General features: G+C 47.3%; 2 protein-coding genes across 6 annotated transcripts in view; one reads left to right on the forward strand and one right to left on the reverse strand.

Annotated features, from left to right (window-relative positions):
• The window catches only part of LARP1 (La ribonucleoprotein 1, translational regulator), a 44,847-nt gene extending 38,946 nt beyond the window's left edge, over positions 1 to 5,901 (forward strand). For both annotated transcript variants that reach the window (XM_063413692.1, XM_063413693.1), the window contains exon 20: positions 407 to 5,901. In XM_063413692.1, the coding sequence (XP_063269762.1) occupies positions 407 to 628 (222 nt within the window). In that variant the 3' untranslated portion in view covers positions 629 to 5,901. The remainder of the gene's footprint in view (positions 1 to 406) is intronic.
• FAXDC2 (fatty acid hydroxylase domain containing 2) lies at positions 5,799 to 21,922 on the reverse strand. 4 transcript variants are annotated; one of them, XM_063413695.1, is made up of 11 exons: positions 21,737 to 21,922; positions 18,058 to 18,169; positions 15,416 to 15,480; positions 14,261 to 14,308; positions 11,794 to 11,885; positions 11,597 to 11,694; positions 10,767 to 10,888; positions 10,285 to 10,490; positions 9,294 to 9,399; positions 8,086 to 8,252; positions 5,799 to 7,185 (listed from the first exon to the last, which is right to left on the reverse strand). In XM_063413695.1, exons 4-11 carry the CDS (start codon positions 14,306 to 14,308, stop codon positions 7,029 to 7,031), a joined length of 996 nt encoding a protein of 331 aa, XP_063269765.1. In that variant the 5' UTR covers positions 15,416 to 15,480; positions 18,058 to 18,169; positions 21,737 to 21,922; the 3' UTR covers positions 5,799 to 7,028. The 4 variants fall into 4 exon arrangements, with proteins under 4 accessions (XP_063269765.1, XP_063269764.1, XP_063269767.1 ...); XM_063413694.1 differs by having other exon boundaries at positions 18,058 to 18,178; XM_063413697.1 differs by lacking the exon at positions 21,737 to 21,922 and adding an exon at positions 18,295 to 21,203.
• Positions 21,923 to 22,134: the final 212 nt, after the last annotated feature.

Genomic DNA, 22,134 nt, shown 5'->3' on the forward strand with positions numbered 1-22,134 from the left:
GCAAAGCCACTCAGTGTGGGATAAGGGAGCTGGGTGAGCCTGTCCTCCCCAGTGGGGAAGGGGAGCATTGATGGTTTGAATGGAGCCAGTATTGCTTTGGCTCCTAAACTTCTAGACTGTTCCTCTGTGGGGGAAGCAGATGACTGTGAGCAAGTTGTCACCATTGTGGTCAGTTTGGAAGTCAGTCAGTTTTTCAAACTGACAGAAATTTGACAGTTTATCAAATCTGGCAGCAGGAAATTTGGACAGGGAAGCTGAGTGCTTGGGGTTGAATGTGTGTGTTCCTTGTGGGCCAGGGAGAGAAGTTACAATTGGAGGCTTGCAGGAGGGCTGTTTCCTGTTTACTCAGGGGAGGGCAACTACATTTGGAGGAGGCTGTGCTCATACTGGTGTGCTTCTCTTCCAGCCACCCATGGGGGAGGAAGGTGGACACAAGAGATACCCCACGACATCAGGGGGAGACGGCAGGAAGCGCTACCCATCCCAGTCTTCCAGCAAAACGGTCAGCCAGTGCCCACCCAGCCAAGCCCACGCCTCACCCAGCCAGCCTGCACAAGAGGATGCCAAAAACCTGAGCCAGCAATCCCCTGCCCCATCAGCTGCAGAGTCGCAGACAGTGGGGAAGTAGAGAGGCTGCAGCGTCCGCTTCCTGCCGGGGTTGGGGTGGGTGGTGGGGAATGGCTGGAGAAGGGCAGACGTGAGGGGGTGGGACAGGAAGGGAGCTGGAAGGTGGGTTCCCAGGAATAGGCTGCTTGGGAGAAACTTCAACGCACATGATTTTCTTCTCTTGTGGCTGGAAAGCAAAGACGATCTGCATCCAAAACACCATTTTGCTATTACTACCCTGACCAGAGCCAGACCCGCTCCCAACAGACCCACCTTTTCCCTTCCCTATCCTCCTGTGCACACACTCATGTCTTAGTGTCTCTTCCGAAAAATGTGTTCTGGCTGGGTTGGAAAGGGGAGATTTTTTTATTATTATATATATATATCAAGTTTTAAATTATTGTTAGAAGTTCGTCTGGATTTGCCAAAACAAGTCTGCTCTGTGTGGCCCCAACGAGTCCCCTGTGTGTCCCTCCCCTCGGCCGGCGAGGCAGCCGCTCAGGAAGCTCGGAGGAGCGAGGTTCCCCGGTGGGGACCGAAGCCACAGCGTGTGCCGATGCTGCGGAGCCTCTGATCTCCATGACCTGGCTGGCATCTCCCATTCCAGGGGCGCCAACACCGCCCTGCGCCGCGGCAGCGCCGCCCTCTTCGTTCCCCTGCTCCCTTCTCCCCGACGTCTTCGCCTTCCCGAGGGTCTGGCTCTCCCTCTGCCCACCTCTCCCTTCCGTCACGGACAATTTGGAAGTCAACCAAAGGACCTTTTGCCAAGGATAGGCTTGTTGTGACTCCTTCCTGCGAGGACGGCTGCTTGGGAGGCTGGCAGGCACCCGGACTCCAGCCTGCGTGGATGGTGCACCCGCTGCCCCAGGAATGCCCATCACTTGCAAAGACAAGACTTTGCTGAAGGAGCTTTTCTCTTCCTTTTCCCTCAGAAAAACAGACACAACGGAAAATGCCCCACAAACCCCTCTAAAACAACAGAAAAACTCTTTAAAAAAAAAAAAAAAAGACACATCTCCCTTTGCTTTCTTCCTTGGAAATATTGAAGAAAAAAAGAAAAAAAAACCAACAAAAAAACCCCAAAAACACATGAAAAAAAAAAGTTGCCTTATGGTGGAGCTGGACCGGGGAGGCTTGTTGGCTTCCTGCACCCTGGGGTGCACTGGGCTCTTGGCTGCCCCCAGGCCCAGAGACTCCTCACGGCATTGCTGCCGAGCTGATCTTCCCTGCGGCCTTTCCTCCAACCCCGCAGCTCGCTCGGATGCCTCCCCCATCCCGGAGCCTCCCTGCCAGGCCTCAGTCTCCTGGGAAGGTGCCGAGGGCAGGCACGTCCCACACCTGTGCTCACGCAGCAGTCGCAGCCTGCGTTGGTACCGTGGCAGCCTTGTCCCCACCACTGCGCCTGTTCCTGTCATGGCCTTGCTCAAACCCCCGGCCCACCCTGGCAGGAGGTGGCTCTGCTCCTGTCTGTGCTTCCAGCGTGGCTGGGGAGTGAGCAGGGACATGGTCACAGCAGCTGGGGGGACTGGGCCTGCCTGTGAGCAAGGGCTGCTTCTGCTGTAGCCTGGCAGGCAGCGAGGCAGCCCTGGGAAAGCTGTCCCACAGCAGGCACTGGCTCGGGGCTGCTGGTGGGATTTGTGCCTGGCACAGGAGAGCTATCGCCTGGGTTTCCTTGTTAGTTGTGTTGTGGCAGGCAGCTGCATGGAGTCTCCCACTCAGGGCACAGTCCCTGTGCATTTCCAAGGGCTGAGATGACACCGTGAGCTCCTTATTTGGCTGAGGCAGGGGCTGACTGCAGAGCTACCATGGCATTTACTTGACTGATGCTGACACCCAGCACTAGGTGGACTTTGGCAGGCAAACCCTCCCCAGGCTGTGAGCTGGATCCTTTGTGAGGGGTGTGTGTCAGGTGTGAGATCTCTGAGATGTCCAGTGCTACCTCTGGAGCATCTCCAGAGGTAGCACTGGCAAGCTGTGTTCCTTTCCATCCAGACCTGCTTGCCTTGCTGCCACTGTGCTCCTTCTGCTGGGTCCCTGGGATCCCAGGCTTGGCTGTGGCTCTGGGGCTTCATCCCTGTGAGCTCCAGAGCTGTGCTCCTGTGTGCAGTGTGGAGTGGGCACATGATGCACCACTCCAAAGGTGCAGCTCGTTGTGTTGCCCTCTCTGCAAAGTCACAAGCTGGTACTGAGCAGTGTTTTCCCAAGGGATCCAGTTGATCCAGAGCTGTGTCTCATAGCTGGGAGGAGTCATCATCTCTCCAGGGCTGTCCATGTGTGGCTGCAGGGTGGGTGAGTGAGAGCAGCCAGGAGCTGAGAGCAGGAGCAAGAGGGAAAGCATGGCCAGGCTGTCCATCAGCAGTGGCTGTGGGTGCCTGTGGGGCCCTGGCTGAGGCCATCGCTCCCCACACTGGCACAGCCTCAGGATGCTGCCTTGGTGGGGGCAGGTGGGCTGCTCCAAGTGCAGTGGCTTCATGAACTGCTGCTAGAATGAAAAGCACAGCTGGGTTTGAGAGGCTGGGGAGCTGCTGCTTGGCAGTTTCCTGGTGCTGTGATCCTGCCCTGGTTTGTCCACCCCTGCCATGTCACCCTGCAGCTGGCACCGCTCACAGGCCCGATTGCAGGAGGAGAGCCCATCCAAGGCTGTGGATCTCCGTTCTGGCAGCAGTGCTCTGGGGTTGTGGGGTGGGAACTGGGCAAGATGGGCAAAAGTAACACTTGTACAGTGCTGTGGCCGTGACTGTTATCTCTGGATTTCCCCTCTAGCGAGCTGGAGTCAGATCTCTGAGGTTTCATATATAGGTGGGTTTGTCCCTGATTTGGGAAGGAGGAGGCTGGAGAGCCGATCAAGGTCATTGTAGATGTGTTGCTGGTTGTTGGCAAGTGGAGGCAGGTCTGGATGTGCCACAGGTGATCCCTGCTGTTGTGTCTGTGCTTTTGTTGCCGTGTGTCCTCTCTTGAAGCCAATTGTCTGCGTTTCAGCAACAAATTAATAGGAAATGGGGAGGGATGAGCTGCTGCTACGGATTTGTTGCTTGTAGAGCAGACTGTGGAATTGCTTGGGTTGTAGAAGAGGTAGGACATTTCCCAGAGAATTTCCCAAAGTACTGATTTTAAATGATTTTTAATTTCTGATCATGAGGCTGTAGTCTTGGCGTGGACGTGTTTTCCCCATCTGCCAGGTCAGTGGTCTGTCCCATTAGTGTGTGCACCCAGGGGAAGGTGGGTCACAAGAGCAATCCCAGCGGTCCCAGTGCCCTCCAGGTGTGTGCCTTGTTTTGCTGTCCGTGGGATGGCAGTGGGCAGGACAGAGCAGAGATGGACGTGACAGCCTGAGGCAGCTGCTGCTCGCTCACACCTTCTCCAGGGAAGGGAACACAGAACTGTTCCCTCCTGCTGCGGGTGCTGGCAGAGGGCAGGGAGCTCCCCGGGTGTGGTCACAAGTGGCCACAGCAAGGCTCATGTCCCCACTGGATAAAGGGACAGCTGTCCAGGGAGGGTTTGGATTTGAGGAAGCTCTTCTCCTTCTGCAGAGGAGGGAGTTAGATCTTGCTTTTAGTTTGGGTGCTGCACCTCTAGCACGTGTTGTGCTTTTTATGGATTTTAGAGGTCTGAGTGGTTGCACACTGCTCCTGTGAGCGCTGATGGTCCCACAGCCTGTGAGGGCTGTGTGGTGCTGGTGTCCAGCCTCTGGCAGAGCCTGGGGGGAGCCCCAGTTGGAAAGGCTGAGGGAGGCTGAGTCAGGGGAACATTCCTCATCCAGCCCCTCTTCTCAGGAGGTCCCCCAGGCTGCTGGAGCTTAGGGCTCCTTGCTGAGGTTAACTTGGCTTTAGAATGCAGGTGGCTCAACAGGTACAGAGCTGTGGTGTGGGGTCAAGAGTGGAGGTGGAAGATGTTTTTGAGGAGGCTTTGTTGCTTTGCCATGCTCATTTGGAAAAAAACCCTAAAAAAGTAACGATGCTGCTGCTCTGATTTTGCCTGTCCATCTCTTCTGCTGCCCTGATGGCACCTTCTCACTGTAGCCCTTGGGTCCCTCGAGTTTCGGCACCTGGTCCTTGTACTGTAACAAACTGATGTGTGTAACCTCAGTGTCCTGCCATGCTCCACATGGCAGTGCAGAGGGGGCCTTCTAGCTGTTAATGCCTTTCCAGTTACTTTATCAAAAGGAAAAAAAAAAAAAGGAAACTGTAAATGTAGCAAGCTGTGTTTGCAATGCTTATTGTCTCCTGTCTCCTCTGAGGCTGGTTTTGTCACTTGTCACTGTTTGAAATGGATGCTGGGCTCTTCTTCAGAGGGTTGCTACACTTGATGTTAAATGCCTCACTGACTTTTTTTAAAGTTTCCAATACAGGTAACGGATAAAATAATTTCTTTCATTTTTTTGTTCTAAGCAAATGTTCATCTCGGTGGTGTGAGTGGGTAGCTGGAGGGCAGCATTTCCAGGAGTAGTTTACAGTTTCACTTTCTGCAGACACTTGAACATAGGACCGATGTATCTGTGACAAGCACATCCCCTTGGTGGGAAGCTCTAGAGGAGCAGGGAGTGCCCTGGGTGCCAGCTGGCCCCTGTGGAACGTGCTGGGGTCCCTCCAGCTCCCCACACTGTCCTGCTCTCTCCCCAGACGTCAGCCCTGCACCGGGGTGGCTTCTGCCAGTGGTGCCCCTCGTGGGAGGGAGTGCTTGGCACCACTTGGTCCCTCAAGCCTCCCTGGTGCAGCCCTGCTCCCCATCTTCCCCCCCAGCCTGTCGTGGTCCCACTGGGGTTGGAAACCTTTGGATCTGTGGCTCAGAGACACCCACTGAGCTGCATCCCAGCGAGTGAAGCCTTCTGCTTGCTCGCCTGGAGCTAAAGGGGTGATGGTTCGATGTGCTGGCCCTTCTCAAACCCTGTATGTCCAACCTCAGCCTTCTGTTTCCCAAAACTAGAGAGTGTGTGCAACCTTCTTCAGCTGCATTTATAGTAGAGACAAACTTAAAATGACTCATCACAGACCATCTATCACTTGGGAGGAAAATCTTGTTAATACGGCCCGCTGTACATGATCCATCTCTGTCGATAGTACATAATCTTTGACCCATGTGCTAGGATCATCATCACGTATAAAAGGAAAAGAGAAAAATGTAAAATACTTGAATGAGAGCTTGTATTATAACATTAATATTATTCAGAGTATCTGCTTTCTAGGCTGATGTGATTCATTATTCTAGTAATGCTTTAGTCCTTTGTAATTTGTGGTAATTATGCTTTTTCCTTTTTAATACAAAAAAAATGTATAAAAATAAAAAGTTCAAAAGACAGTGGTGCCTGGGTTTTCTGTTCTGCTGACTTGTCCTCCCCAGGGAGCTGCAGGTGGGTGACTGGGCTGGGTTCATCCTGCTGCAGTTGTGGGGACTGGAGAGCAGCAGGGGAAGTGGTCAGTGCAGCACAGCTCAGCCCTGTGCACCTGCTCCTCAAGGGGCTGCTCTAGCACTGGGGAGGAATGAGATGTTTTTGTTCCAGGCTCCCAGGCAGGATTGAGACTTAGGAAGATCCTTGAGAGAATTCACAGTATGTCTTGGATGGTCTGTGGGTTTTTGGGAATGTGCATATTGTTCTGGGGGCTGCTTGTTTGGGTCCTTTCTTAGAGGGGTTCCTTAATCTCCACGCAGCTCAGGACAGCAGGGACTCTGCTTTCCTTGGAAAATCTGTAATTTTATCAGAATTTTGGTTGTGTCTCTGAGCGAGGGGAGGCTCAGCAGGAGGAGGTGATGCCATGAAGCACATCAGCTCCCAGCTCTGCTGCCATGTCCCACGAGGGGAAAGTCCCTTTGCAGCTGTGTGAGGAGCAGTGATGAGGCTGTGGCAGCCCCAGTTCAGCCCTGTACTCACCTCCCATGTGTAACAACCGCTCACAGGAAGTCAGGCCCTGGTTGCATGTGCAGGGGAGTGTTTCTAAAGCTGGGGCCCCAGTGATTTTCCAAGGGGTTGCATCCTGTGTCCCAGGTGCTCTGAGTCACAAAAACTGGTTTTAATTGTATCACACGTAGCTGGAGTGACTTTGATGTTAATAGAGTGCCGACAAGAGAGGCCAAGTCATCACCTGTGGAGTCTGGTGCTAAAACCTTAATAATGAGAACCCTGAGCCCCTGGCCCAGAACACACCTGGCTCATACACAGGCAGCTGGAACCAAGGGACAGTAGAAGCAGCAGAGAAACAAACCATTAAATTTTAAAAATGGATTTCAAGAGCAGGTTTTTTTCTGAGTGTCTTAGATAGAAAACAATGGCATCAAAAGTGCAGTCGTTTCAAGCAGCATATTTAAGTTCAGCTTCACGTTTTGTTATGTGTGGACAAGAACTTGTTTCCTGATTAAAATACTATTTGGCATAAATCACTGTCTCTCACTCTGCTCATCACCAGGCTGGGCAAGAGCTGCTGGGTGCTTCACTCTTCTTTCTTGGGTGGCTCAGGAATGCTTTCAGAGAGCGGCGTGAGGCTGAGCAGGACCTTGTGTCTCTCAAAGGCTTTGGTCTGTCTGAACATTCTGTCCGTGCCATGCAGGTAATCCAGCACTCCCAGCACTCCATAGCACTGGTTGAACCTGAGAACCAGAGATAAACATCACTGGAAGTTAGTGAGGTTACTGTGCCCTTCCTCCTTCCATTCTTTCTGAGCCCTGATAGTCTGTCCATGGGATTTCTGCCCCTGCACCAGTCTCCCTGGTGCTCTGTCCAAGCCTGGGGGAACCTTGTGCAGCTTTTCTGGCACTATCACTGCCCAGAAACGGTGGCACTGAGCAGCAGCTGTCTCTCCTGGGCAGCTCAGAGCCGTGGAGCATTGGACACCCATGTTACCATGCCCTGTGTGCTCTCAAGACCTGGCTGTCCTGGAGCAGATGTGCTTCCAGCTGTTCCACTCAGAGTGTGGTGGCTCTGCAGTGTGCCCTGGCATGTGGTGACTGAACTGTCCCCTGGGCTGGTTCTGCAGCTGGGGCAGACATTTCTGGGGAGTATGTCTGAGTGTAGTGCCCATTGGGAGATGGCAATGTTTCTCCACTGCTCGGGTATGTATCCTTGAATAGTCTGCTGCAACTGCTCTCTCTCCAGCACGGGAGGCTGTGAATCTCTGTCAGGAAGGGTTAATGGTGATTGTCTGGGTAAAGTGTAATCTGATCAGAGTCACTAATCCCAGTGTATGGGAGAGGGACAGACAGGCAGGCTGTTTGTTTCACCTGTGTGACTTGTCCTTGCTCTGTCTTTAGGTCACAAGAAGTGTATTCTGAACTGTCCTTAACTGGGCTGGAATCCTTTGAAATCCCTGTTTAACTGCTCTAAGAACTGGCAGCACTCAGCCTGCTCTCAGGTGAACTGGAGAGTGCTCTGCTGGTGCAGGAGTGAGGCAAACCCACTGGACCCTCAGAAAGGAGCTTTTCCTGGCAGTGGTGCCAGGGCACAGGCAGGAGAGGCAGGAGAATGGGAAGCTGAGCAGTGCCCACACTTACTTGAGGTGGTGGAAGTCGTGGAACTCTGGAGATGGCAGGAGGGGCAGGTGGTAGCCACAGTGAGAAATGCTTGTTGTTACAAGAGCAATGGAGAACCATGCTGAGATTGAAACAATATGAGAGCCCAAGATCATCGGGCCAGTCATGACAGGCAGAGTGTTGGAGACCTGGAAATGAGAAGAAACTGCCTCATTAATGGGTCCACAACCAGCAGACTCTCCTCTAGGAGGTGAATTGTCACCTGGTGCTCCATCACACTGGTTTGTTTTGTCCAAACAGGGTAAAGGTAAGAGCCCTCTGCAAACATCTTGCTGAAGTTACATAATCATCCAAAAAGTAATAATAGAGATAAGAGAGTTCTACTACTGCAAACCACTGTGATAGCCCAAGCTCCCTCAGCCTGCAGTTGGACATGACACCAAACCCTGGGTGAGGACAGAATGATTCCAGTAAATCACCCTGGAGTCCGACGTGAATTTCAGCTGCACCTTGGAATAATGCTGAAGCTGCTCTTGGGAAACCTCACTGTGAAAGGGCACGGCCTGCTGACACACACAGCAATGTGACAAACCCTGCATCACTTCTCTGTGTCCTGCCCATGGCACAAATGGCTCTGGGTGCCCAGACCCAGCTGTGTGCACCAGCACAGCTCTGCTGGGCTCCTCAATCATTGTGCTGTGCAAAGACTCAGCTGGGGAGACCCTCAGAGCTGGTGCTGCAGCCCAGGACTATTGGTAACAGCAGATAGAATTTTTAAGTGGAATCTGTTGAAGGTGGGATGTGTTTTCTTGAGAAGTCTCAGCTGGAGGAGTGTTGGAATACACTCCTTGCAAACACTGATCCCAGCAACCACCACAAAAATCCTGACAGATTTCCAAGTCCACACAATCATTCAGGCTGTGTCCTATCTCTTGCTGAAAGCACTGTCTGTGCTCCCAGTCCTCTTGGGGCTCATGGGGCGCCCTGTCCAGTCAGTTCCTTATCTATTGGAGGCCCTTGGAGCTGTTCTCTGAAAGCTGCTGGAGTCCAGTATAAACAATTTTTGCAATCCTCCTAGAGCCAAGCTTCTTGGCACTGCAGCTCAGCTTCCCCTTGCTAAGGAAGAAGCCTCCAAGGGCATATTTGCTTGTGTTAACCATTCCACCTCATCCCATGGAAATCACACTCCACACAGCAACTGGAGGCTGACCAGGGGAAAATCCACTTACTATGTGCTCTATTGGGTGAGCATAAATGGAGACCACACCGATGGGGGCTGTCCACTCGTGGTGCTTCTTGTGAATGTGCTTATACAGCACTGGGTGGTGACCAAGCCTAGGCAAACAGAGAAAAACAGGTTTTGAGCTCTGCAAAAAAGGAGGAACACAACATAGAATTTCTACAGGGGACTTGCTTGTGTCTCCTCTAACATAAAGGTTTCAGAGCTGCTGGCAATAAGAGTGTAGGACTCCTTGCTTCCTTTGCTTTGTATTGAGCCTTTATTCAATTAATGTGTCTGCTGGCTGATGTTAAAATCAGTCCAGATAAATCCCATAAATCAAAGTCCCTGAATTGCTTATTTACTCAAATCTGGGAGTACTACTTAGGGGAAGACTCACTTTATGTTTTCACTGTTTTGACTTTTTCTAGTGGCAACTGTCAAAGAATCAGAATTTTCAGTTCTATGGATCCTTCATAAAAAATGGCATTACAATTTTGGGGTGCATTTGTCCTAAAGGGAAACCTACAGATTTCTGAGAGTACTGTGCTTGCTTCTGCTTCTTTTGTCTTCCTTGCTTTAGTTCTCTCTTCTAATGTTGGTGTCAGTGCTTGGAAACTCTGCAGTGTTGGGAGTCAGGCCCTGATTTGTAGGTGCTGTACAAGGGAACAGAGATCAGCTGCTGACCCCTGAGATTTTTGCCTTTCAGGATACTCAGTCTTGTTCTTTTCAAAGAATGCTGCGTTACAGCTTCTGTGCAAAATGGCCTATTTTGTCTTCCTTGGCTTTTAAGCTGTTCCACCTTTAAAATTCTATCCATTTTTTATTACTACAGTTACTGGCAGTGCCGAGGCCTCATGTTGTGAGAGTGGATTTCAGGACCTGTAAGATTTCCCATATAAACACAAGACTGGTGGAACAGAGGGATGAGGATTATTGCTGATGTAGAATATAAGCTTAAAGGAGGAAAATCAAGACTCCTGTTCCTGCGCTCAGCTCACCTGTGTGTATAATAGAAGAGAATTTCCTCTATCACAGTAAAAATGCTTAGCTCCACAAGGAACCACTGGAAGGTTGGTAATTCCTTGCTGAAGGTGTTGTCCCACCATTGCATGATGTAGAACATGGTCACAAGCATGGGAAAGGAGACAAAGAACTGATTACCCAGCACTGTGTAGATGGCTTTCCACAGTTTCTTTTTGTCCACCTGCAAAAGAGAAGTCAGGACTTGAGGCTAAGAAAGAAACAATGCAGTTTTAAGATTTGTGGGCAGTTAGTTTTGGGGTAAGTCAATGCAGATCTGATCAGTATGTAACAGGATCTGCCTTCCTCCCTACAGTGGGTATACAAGACTTGGTTTGATCCTCCTGGAATCCTACCTGGTTGCAAAAGAAAAGCATAACAGGTTCTTCTCCCCGTTCCTGGCCTAAGAGACTGCAGGAAGTGTTTAGCCAGCAGGAAAGGCAGAGTGAGAAGTACTTACAGGATCATTCTTGCCCAGCTGAATGCGATAGCGAGTAATGAAAGTTGGCTTTCCTGTTATATCAGCCACCAGAAGGATTCCATTGAAGCCCCAGAAAGCAAGTGCAGGCACCAATGCAGCCCCTGTGGCATGAGGAAAGGGCAGAGATGTGTGAATGAATTGGGAACTATGGCTAAATCAGAAACAAAATACACTGGCAGAGTATACAAGGCCAGAGGACTTGCTGGGACCCAGATGTGCCAAGTGTCTGTCCCTGCCCCAAGATGCTTTAAAATGGAAAATGGGTAAGTTCTGACATCCAGGTAAGATTAAAGAATGGGAAGGAGGTTAGAGCAGAAAAATGCCTCAGAGGTTGAAACTTGACATAACTGAAGCTAAGAAAAGGCTTTTCTAGGTGGCTGGGAGGTCTCTGTTGCTTTTAAATCCAAGTAGGATAAGGTTGAGTTATGTCTAGAACCTTGCAAGGTCCCTTCCAGTTCTGTTCACCAGCTGCTAATCACAGAAAAGAGTTTTGTAAGTACTACAGAAAGAGTAGAATTCACTAGTTTTACTTACATTTTTAGTAAATAGTTCTACTCAGTCATTCAGTTCTCACAGGAGCAAAGTGCCTCCACAGGGAAGCCACTTCAGTAGCAGCTAAAAGATCAGATTTTTGATCTGCACAGGGTTCTGATGGTGACCCCATCCAAAAGCAGAACAGCTGCACCACATCAGCTCCCAAGCCAGTGCTTCTCAGTGGGAGGATTAGTGAGTTTGGGAAACTTGTCCATGTCTCCCTTTTATATGTAATACACAGATGGTTTCTCCTGAGAAGCATTGTTAAAACTCACCAATGAGGAAGATTGTCCACTCATCTCCCTCCATATAGTCGTAGAACTCCAACCATGCTGTTTGCCAGAAATTGCCTAAAGTTATGTTCTGCATAAACCTGTGGAAATAACAGTGCTTGGTTGCCCATCCATTCATCCACTTTTCCCCCTTTCCACGAAAAGTTTCTCCTCAAGCTGCTTTGTTTGAACATTCTTACCAAGAAGCAGAGTTCACTAAGGCAGTGAACATGAGCAGGCCTGTGCTGAAGACGTAGGCACTGATCCTCAAGGCATCCGAGAGCTTCTTCCCCTGCAAGAAGCAACAAGAGTAAGCACGTGCTGCTGTGTCCTGCCCTGGCATTTTTGGTATTTGAAATGATGAAGGCAGTCCTGTGATGGCCTGTTTTGCTTCACACATACTCTGAAGAACACAATAACAAAGCTGTTCCTGGGATATTGTGTGTAATCACCCATCTGTCATGCTTACAGAGACCTGGTGCATGACTGATGTGGAATTTCTCTGGAATAACCAAAGCGAGAGAAAAGGCCACTGATTTTTTCCCTCTTTGTTTTTATTTGGCATGCTGCTCAGTACCTGGAGGACTGTAACTCCAGGGGCTTCTGGATAACTCAGAGCAGTGGGAAAGGAACACTGAGCAATAAGGAATGGTGCTCCATCTCAGCACCTTTCTCCCTCCCTCAGTATTTTCTCCCTCCCTCAGTATTTTCTCCCTCCCTCAGTATTTTCTCTCTCCCTCAGTATTTTCTCCCTCCCTCAGTATTTTCTCCCTCCCAGGATGCAGTGTTTTCTCCCCACAGCAGTCAAGAGCTGCTGTGCTCAGATGACCTGGTTAACAGGAAAAAGTATATTCAAAAAGCAGTATTCAATATATTTGAATATTTAAATATTCAAAACAAAGTTGTTTAACAAATATACAACAAAGTTATAATTAGTGATCTTTTAGAGTAGTCCCAAGTTGGAATTGGTTCTGGAGTACAATTAATTTGGTTTTCGTGAATGAATATGAATTATATCTATCTGCAGTGTAAATGTTTTTTAAAAAATCAATCCAATAGTATAATAACCAGCTATTGTCTTCTTCATTCCTCTGTCCTTCCTGTTTTTTAACCATGGTGTTGTGCTGTACAAACAGACTGGAGTGAAAACAGTGTGATTCATAGCTGCTGTCCTGCTCACCTCCTGTCAGAGAGGACAAACAAGAGAGGCAGCTCTGAGAAATGCCAAATGCAAGAGGTTTAGGGTAATGCAATATAAAGGAATCCTCTTTACATGGCTTTTAGATTCTGTAACAGTTACAGAACATTAAATGTGGCCCAGGACTTACAAAAAATATTTATTTGTCCCAGGACAGAACTTTGCTCATTAGCACTGAAACATTCACTATTAAAACAAACAACCATTTCCTCCTATCACCTCCTTATTTTTTTTTTTAATCCAAAAAGCACATAAGGAGAGAAAAACTGGCAGGACTCTTGCCCTGCAGTTTGATATTTGTGAACTCTGTGGGTTTATATGAGAGCAGTGCAATCAGCTGCCACTGTTATCACTGGGGGTACTGAAGTGCAAATGCCAGGCTGGCAAAAGCCTCTCCTCCAGCATCAGAGAGTGCCTGCTGGATCCTGGAGCACAGATCTGCTCTCTTAGCAGTTTCTTACTTCCAGCTGCATCCATGTTATGCCCCATGCATGCTGATGTAAGACTTTCTTAATCTTTAGACCCTGGACTATCATTTACATATTCTTTAGGAAAAAAAAGTTACAAAAGTTATAGAAAGCTTTGAGCTTTTTAACACTTGTATCCTATAAATCCTTTTTCTCCTGGGATGAAGAGCATACCAAACACAAATTCTGTCTTACAAGTGTCAGAATTTCCAGGTAGTCCAAATAAGGTTTCAGTTGCTTTAACATCCTCCAGCTCAAGAGTTTCAAGCCTTAGTAACTCCTAATAGTCACAGACACTGCATGTCCTGCTTTGAGGCAGGACAGAGAGGAGCTGAAGTTCAGCACTTCAGCTATTTTAACAGCCCTTTGGCTAGAAACTGTCTTGTTTTGAGGCTGTGTTTTTATTGCATGTGATGAAATGATTACATGAATTCCACACAATATAATTACATGAGATGTAGAAGTAGAGAAGTTTACATAGAAGAAAAAAAACTTGTTCATCAAGTCCAAGCGCTTAATACCCTGTTTCTCCTCATGCCAACAGCTACAGCACAGTAGTTTCCAAACTAATTCATGGATTGCTTGAATTCTTGCTCTTAAAGTGCTTGTAGAAGTTGGCAAATTCCTTAAGTGCAGAACAGGGTTGCTGCTGGCAAGGTAAAGAGACTGGGGCACATCAGCTGGCAATAAGAGTTTAGCAGGACCACTCTGAGGAGCAGGCCCAGTGAGGTGGTTCTGGTTCTGATTCTGGGGGACTGTGGTGGGTTCTTGCCACGAAAGCAAAGATAACAGGTCCTCCCCTAGTTGCTGTTGCAGCTGCAGTCCACTGGAAGGGAAAATGCTGGGGAAGTGTTGCTTTACTGATAAGAGATGAGCTCCTAATTATGCTAAAATGTTCGGAATGAGGATGTGTCTGTCACTTCTCTTAGAAGGTGATTCAACACATTCAGCTTCCAAAGCACCTGCATGAGCTTCCTTTAAACGATGACCTTGAGCCTTTACCTGCTCCTGCAGCTCAGCAGTGGAGGGAGATCCAGAGTCTGTTTCCATCTGAAATAAAAGGTGATCTAAGTAAGTGAACCTTGTCCAGCTAGAGAGTGGCAGAATATGATGCTGACAACTGCAAATCCCCTCCACTTGCAGTTCAGTGATGGAAGTGTAAAATATTTACACTCTGTGCTGTCCTGTCCTGCTCCATCCTTCATGTGTTAGCCATCGAGGAAAGCTGAGTTCTTGAGAAGAGAAATGCCCTTATTTCCTGAGGAGTTATAGTGTCCCAGAAGATTAACAGGGATGCAAGGATAACAAGGAAATATGGGAAAAGAGCCAAAACCAAAGCTTTTGATTGTGTCACTGGTGTGTTGAGGTAAGACTTCCTCCCTTGATCTGGCCCAGGAATACACTGCAGCACCCAGTAGCTACTCCAGCCCTTCCCAGGCTGTAAGTAAATGATAATGTGGGACATTATGTTCTTCCATAATGACAACATGCAATTAAACAGACATGAAAACAAAGTGAATTTGTGCCACAGAGAATTAGCACAATAGAGCCCCACAGCCTTCACTCAAACTCTGACAGCTTAAGAACACAGTAAGTAAGAAAATCATCTTTGCTTCAAATCCTGCTATGGTCATTAGAGAGTTAAAGTCCTAAATAGGCACGTGGCCATCTCAATAAATCTCCCTATGTTTAGCTCTGGCTTGACCATTTATTGATAGTTTTGTTAAAATAAATTAAAAAATAAATCAAACCCAAGGTCTGAGTAGCTGCTGGGGCTTCACTGCTGGCCATGGCTATGAAGGGTTCTGTATTTCAGGCCACATTCTGGCTGTCCTGGGATTGCTGCATAGCTGTTTTTATATTTCTGCAGTCTTATGATCAAATATAATTAGCAAAAGTTAACAAAACATTCCTTAATATCTTCTTGGTTTCACATGGTCCTTAAGAACAAACACACAACTTCTAATAATATGACATACAGAGATTACTGAGGATTGCAGAATTTAATCCATTTTGCCTTTCCTACTCAGCAGAATATTCAAGCACAGGCAAACTGTTATCTAAAGTACAAAGGCAAGCACAGAGAAGGTTCAAAGGTCCCTGTCTAGGGTACAAACAGTTGGAAAATTACTCATTAGGAAGATGATATTCTATTACCTTGATGATAGAGGGAAGCCTCTTGGGAGTACTGTTCTGGCAGCGTTTCAAAAAGGAGGAATAAACTGTCAAAAAGAAATCCTGTATTAGTCAGGAGGTTTAGATTTGAAATTATAGCCTTCTGGGTATGTTCTTACAAATACAACTCTGTTTATTTACAGGTGTTCCCAGCTGTGTTACATTACATATTAGTATGCAGGGCAAAGGGCATGAGCCAGAAAAATTAGACACCACCTTCCTGCTTACTCACAGACACAAAAGAGCAAGGCCAGCCCACCACACCACACATTTCAGTGGAAGAAACTGATGTCAGACACTTCTGAGAAGGAAAGAAGAAAAATAGGGCAAAGAGGGATTTGAAACTTGAAACCCTGAGGCCAACACCCAACTCTGCATTTCAACACTAAGGTTGGATGCACTCCTATGGGAAATGCTAAGTTTTGGTAGCAGTCTTATAAAAGAAACCAAATCCAAGCTCATTTTGTCTTCCTTGGCCAAAAAAGGTAACGGTGAGTGGTGCCCTAAGGTACTGTTGCTTAAAATGAGAATGTGTTGGGGAACCTCCAGTGTCCCAGGGCTTCCTGTCCTTCCCCAGACTCAGAGCTCCTCACTCCTGCACTTTGTGAGCTACCACAGCCAGTCTGTGGGATTTCCTTTTCCTCTCATATATTGTTTGCCAGCCACATCTTTACTGATAAAATACAGTTGAACTCTAATATATCTGATGAAGAATGCCCATAAGAAACAACCAAAAATAACCTGCTAGCCTGAAGAGAACAGCATAAATAACATGCCACAGGCCAAATTTAAATGGATCTTATCTTAATTTTTAAAAGACCTTTTAATTATGTCTGTTATGTAACATCCACTACGTGCCCATCTTGTCACACAGGTCCTCTCAGGGCAGGTGTGCCCACTGCCCCCAAGAAAACACTACTAAAGCTTGAAATATGTCAGGCTTGAATAATCCATTCCTTTGAGGCTTTGCTCCATTCCAGCTTTCTTAACAGGTTGTTCAGAGCCTTGAACAGTTGAGTGTCTGCACAGAGGGAGATTTCACAGCTTCTCTGGGAAATCAGTCCACTACTTGACAACCTTCACTGTAATTTTTTTGCCATTTGGGATTTTTTTTTGTTATAACTCCTATTATGTGTTCTTAGGCTGTGCACATCCCTGTCATTACAACCACCCAGTAGGGAGCTGAAAAGAGCAATATCCAATTATTCTGCTGGGACGGTAAATAGTGCTGGCCATAGTTTTCTATGGTTGAGGAGATTATTCTGCTCTGATGACTTTGCAGCAGACAACATTAGATTAGGAGAGGCAGATGTGAAAGGGGAACCTCACTGAGTTGGAAAGCTGATGCTCCAGAGGTTCCTCCATCCAGCAGTGCTGACTCAAACCTGCTGAACCTTGGCATGTGAAGAGCTCCAGAGCAGAGCACCATAGAAAATGTGACTCTGCTTTGAGTTTTTAGAAGCAGAAGGAGCTATTACTTGATTGAGTTACATATTCTGTGCAATAAGGAAAGACTTAAAATTACAATCACATTTCTAGTACTCTTTTAAAATAATCAATTTATGACAGAAGGCTGGCTTGGGCAAAGATTTCCAGTTCAAAGCAGAGCTGCCACGTCTGCTCACCCTCTGTTTCAGAACACTGCCTTCATTATGCCACTTTTCAGGATAAAATTTTATATTATTTACATTAAACACAGAAAAATTTGGATAGAGTAGGTTTTCCCCAACATCTCATTACCTACTCTTTTTTTTCTTGTGTAATGTCTCTCCTGATTCAGAATACACCAAATACATTAAAAAACCATTCATGTAACCATGGCTGTTTCAGCAAACAAAAAAGCCATTCAGCTGCTTGGCACTGCTCTCATGTTGGCTTATTTTACAGCCCCAAATCAACCACTGAAGCTCTCAGCTGTCTGCAGCTATTTCCAAATATCAGCTCGAACTAGTACTGCTTTAAAAAAAAAGTTCCTTTCCAGTTATTTCAAATTAGTTAACACAAAATTTGATCCAAAGCAAATTCTCAGCCCTAGAGTAATTGTTTTTCCAATCAGTCTCTTGACATTAAAGGGGAAACATACACTCATCAAACAATAATTCTAATGCATTTTTTGTAGTATTATTTCCATGTATAACTTCATTTGCCCAACAATTGTTCATTAAATCACACATCTTGTTTTCACTGAATTTTCCACTTCTGGTACCAAAAAAAGCTAGTTTGTCTAAGTCATGTTTTAAAATGCTCAACATAATCTGAGTATAATCTGAAAAAACCCCTGCTGTATTTTTTACATTTTTTTTAACATGTGAATTATTATTTAAGCCCTATGCCTGCTGTTCTTTTATATTTCTGGTGCCCTGACAGCTCCAAGCTGAGGCAGCACAGGTGCCCTTTCCTTTCCTGTACTGCAGCACAGAAGAAGGCAGAAGTATGCACTGCATCCTTCATCTGCTGTGATGGACTGGCTGCCCACCCCAGCTCCCTGGGACTCCTCTGCAGCTTCTGGCGTGGATCTTCACTGAAATCAACCTTTACACAGCACAGACAGTGGAAAATCGCTCCTGGGAGAACAAAGGCTGAAAATACAGAACATACAGAATAAAAAACACAGGACCACTTACCTGGTCACCTGAACAGTTGCATATCAGCCACTCTGTGAGGACAGACACAGGAGCAGACGTGGTGTTTGATGTCCTACCAAGCACTGCACGGTTTTAGGGGAAAGCCCAGTTCCTAGAAAAGCTGACAATGGACTTCACACAGACTCGACATTGCCTTTTAATGACTTCCTCAAAGTCTCTATCATATCTTTTCAAGCTACTACACCCTTGAACTCTGGCTGCCCGTTCTTTGCTCACCTCCTGCTGATGGTAGCCTAGAAGAGGTCCTTTGTGCCTATTCAGAGCCCAGAGTTCAACTCCTCACTTTTCACTACTGCTGCTGAAACTTTATGAGGGTTTAGGCAAGGGCAACGGGGGGGTGTTTCCAAGCAGGAGCTGCCTGTCCCCTCCCAGACAAGTCATGTGAAGCCAGTGCCATGTCACTGTTAGTGCTGGCAGTGTTCCCCGTGTGTATGTGCATGCTGTTACTCAGTTAACCACGTGGAATACATCTCTGCAGGTGAGTTTTTCATCGTTGTACCTGAGAATAAAAAAGCCACCAACGCCCTAAAGGTAAGTAGTTTTTATAATTCACTACCTCATGGTTGGAGCTACTACTCCAACTAGTTGGAGTACTACAGAGTAGCTATTGCCAGTGCAACTGAATGGATCAAAGGTGTATTTGTTAAAAGCAATAAGGGTTACTGTGGAATATGGCAAAAAACCAGCAGTCCCGTTTTCATGCTGTTTTACTAAGTCTAAAAATTACTCCAACTCTGTTGCCTCACAGTGCCCTCAACCAGTTAAAGGCTTTCCTTCCAAAGGTAAGGTGAAGATACACAAAGGTTAGCATGTGCTTGGGCTCAGCTTTAAATATGTTTACAGACCATAAAGTGTATAATTATGGTATTGCAGAGAGTAAGATGCAATTTACAGCAGCATTGATCTTTCTTATGCAAATGTGGCCCCAATCTGTTACTTAGCCAATAAATAGTGCCCTATTACAAACTAAGCTCTGAGAACTGAGGGTGTTACTATCATAACTTTCCAGATTTATTTTTCCACAGGAGGAGAAACAGGGAATATCACCTCTGCCTCACAATTAGCCTTGTTTGCCCTTCACAGGTGAAGCAACACATGCTCTTTTTCAGAAACACCTCATGCCAGCAGAGCTGAACTGCAGAGAGCTCTGCACGAGTGAACAGCATTTAACACTCTGTTATTGTTTCCATAGTCACTTTCTCTTGCCTAATTCCAACTATTCCCTGGTAGGGACAGAAGTCGTAATTCTTAGCTGTTGCTACTAATTAGTATTTATCACAGAGAGTAGACTCAACAGAGAGGAATGTGATTCCTTCAAACTATTTACTCACGTGCAGAGGAGGAAGGGGAAATGAGCATCTCAAGAGAGAGGTGCCATAAGGATAATGTCCTCAGCTGATCTTTGGATTTGAGCTTGCAAGGGGAGGGCTGTTCATCCAACAGCCAATTGCAGGTGATAAGAGTGAATTTCAGACCTCAGTGTTCCTTTTGAACCACTGCTCAATTCCAACATGGTCATCTCTGAAATATTCATACCCATAGGGACAGCTCAGCATATTAGTCATAGGGCTGTAAATGCCATTTACATTCTGCTGCAATTTTGTGTCTAGCACAGGTTGTCACTAATCAAGCACGGCTGCTTCTGCCTGCTGGCTGCCCTGTGCCCTGTGCTGATGTCTCCACCAATGCTGCTGCAATCTTTGCTGAGCCATACAAGAAATCTCATTTCTTCTCAGCAAAAAAGCTTTTTGATCAGACACTTCATAAAACAACTTTGTTCACTCCCCCAGTTTTTGTAATAGTCACTGGTTAGTTCACTGTTTGAAAGGAACATGAGGGGAAAATCTATGAAGAACCTTTAAGGGGACTGTACAAGCTCATTCTGATAGTTCCTCTAAGGCTGAGGAGGAATCTGGACTTGGCACACATCACCCTGCCTCATTCCCTGCATTCTGAATCAGATTTCTCACCCTCTGCCAGGGCACGTGTGCCACCACCCAGCACTGCAGTGGCTGCTTTGGGAGCACTTGTGGAACAACAGATGGGTGACGAAAACATAAATTCACCTTTCAGGATTCCCACAAGTAAGTTTTCTTGGGGTGCTGTGACTAAGCTCTAAAGAAAAGGCACAACAGAACATGCAGCTCAAGCTGCCCAGGGTGAAAATGTTGAGCTGAAGACCTTTATTCCACCTTATAATGCAGCTCTACATTCATGTGTTGATGTGAGGACTCTTCAAGACCTGCTCTGGAGTGCTGGAGCTGGAGGCAACCTTGGTAATCTCCAAATACAGAAATGATGGGACTTTTTAAAGAGCAGGGTGTCTTTTCTAGCTATTCTGAATCTTTATTAACCATGCCACGTTTGAAAAAAATTCTGATCTCAGCAAGCAAAACGTGTCTCCAGCTCTTCTCACCAGTGCTTGCAAACATCCTTGAACAGCTTTTTTTTTTACACATAAATTTTTACACACTACAAATGTAATTTATCACAGGTGATTATTGCCTGCAACACATTTTTATTACAGTACCAAGGCACAGATATTTACAGTGGCCTGAGGAGATGCATCCTCCCTTTTCCTCTGGATTCAACATCCCTTCAAGCGCTGGGTTTATGACCAAGAAAAATTGCTTTGAACTCTTCTGGGAAATAAAAATTTAACCTTATATTTACAGTGTGCTGTAATCCAGCCTGCTGAATTTACCTGCCAACAACAGAGATTTCCTCGTACAAAACCCCAGACTCAATTGACTGCAGGAAGAAGGGTGATTACTTTCTGGCAGTGTAGCATATTGTATGTTGCATAAATTACACAATGGCAGAGACTGCAGAGCTAAGGTAAAACAGTAACTCTCTATCACCCCTGAAGATAAACTCTGAATCAAAATAACGCTCAATAAAGGGAATGTAATAAGATGCTGACAGCAGCAAGTCACTCGACACAGCAGCACCTGAAAAACCCTCTTCTTTTCTAAAGGTAACGTTTCTGCTGAGGCATGAACATTAAACCTGAGACACTGAATGCTGTCTGACATGTGAAGGATACCAATATCTGCTTTTCCAGATACTTTGATCAAAATGCTGGGCAAGTAGCTGAGATTCAGAGAGACTCCCATATGGTGGGCAGATAATCCAGCACCAGAACATATATATATGTATAAAAGCACATATGTACTTTACAACAGATGCAACCCTGTCCAGAAGCAAGGCAGTCTAAAAGAAAGGAAATACTATCTAAGCTTAATTAGTGGACGAGCTGCCAAATGAACTGCCTATGCGCCATCAGCATCAGCCAGCAAAGCAAGTGCTGGCAGCCGTGTTACACAAGCAGTAGCTGCTTTACCAGCTACAACCTTCTGTTGCTAACGTAATTTAAATTCCATTCCTGGAACAGAAGCCAGACTAAAAGTCTGCAGGTGTAGTAGGAACTTAAATGACTTCCTAAGCCCCTGCAGGAAGAAGCAGAGCTTGCTCAATTAAGGAGCTTGATACGCACTACACCGTAGGAGCAACGCGTGGCAGGACAGCAGTGGTTTGCTCTCTGGGCCTTAGGAAATCTCCCTTGGAAAACAAACCCTCATCCCACTCCCACCCTGCGCGCCCGTGGCCTGGGAGCCCGGGGGGCTCGGGCCTAACCCCGACCCGGGGACCCCCTCACCTCCCCTTGGTGAGGGAGGGGCGGCCGCTGCTTCTTTCGGGGACGCTCAGCCAGGGCCCGGCGCAGCCCGTGTCCCAAGGGATCGGGGTGCTGGGGGCTCCCCATGCTGGGAGCTCACCCCAGCCCCGGTGGGCGTTATGACGCCTCTTCCCTCAAGCAGCGGAGGCACGCAACTCCCTCATCCCTCTCCCCTCCCCGCGGAGTTTGGACTCGCCCGCGGGTTGCAGCGCGGGGGAGCCCGGGCGAGCCCATCAGCTGCACTGCGGGGGGGAAGGAGGAGGAGAAACGCGAGCCGGCCAGGGCTGCGCGCATGCGCACTGCGGGCACAGCGGCCGCGCGCAGGAACGTACCCGCCCCCTCTCCCTCCCCGTCGCGCGCGCCGCCGGCTCCGCCGTCTC

This window comes from Prinia subflava, chromosome 16, assembly GCF_021018805.1.
Source record: "Prinia subflava isolate CZ2003 ecotype Zambia chromosome 16, Cam_Psub_1.2, whole genome shotgun sequence".
Classification (NCBI taxonomy): domain Eukaryota; kingdom Metazoa; phylum Chordata; class Aves; order Passeriformes; family Cisticolidae; genus Prinia; species Prinia subflava.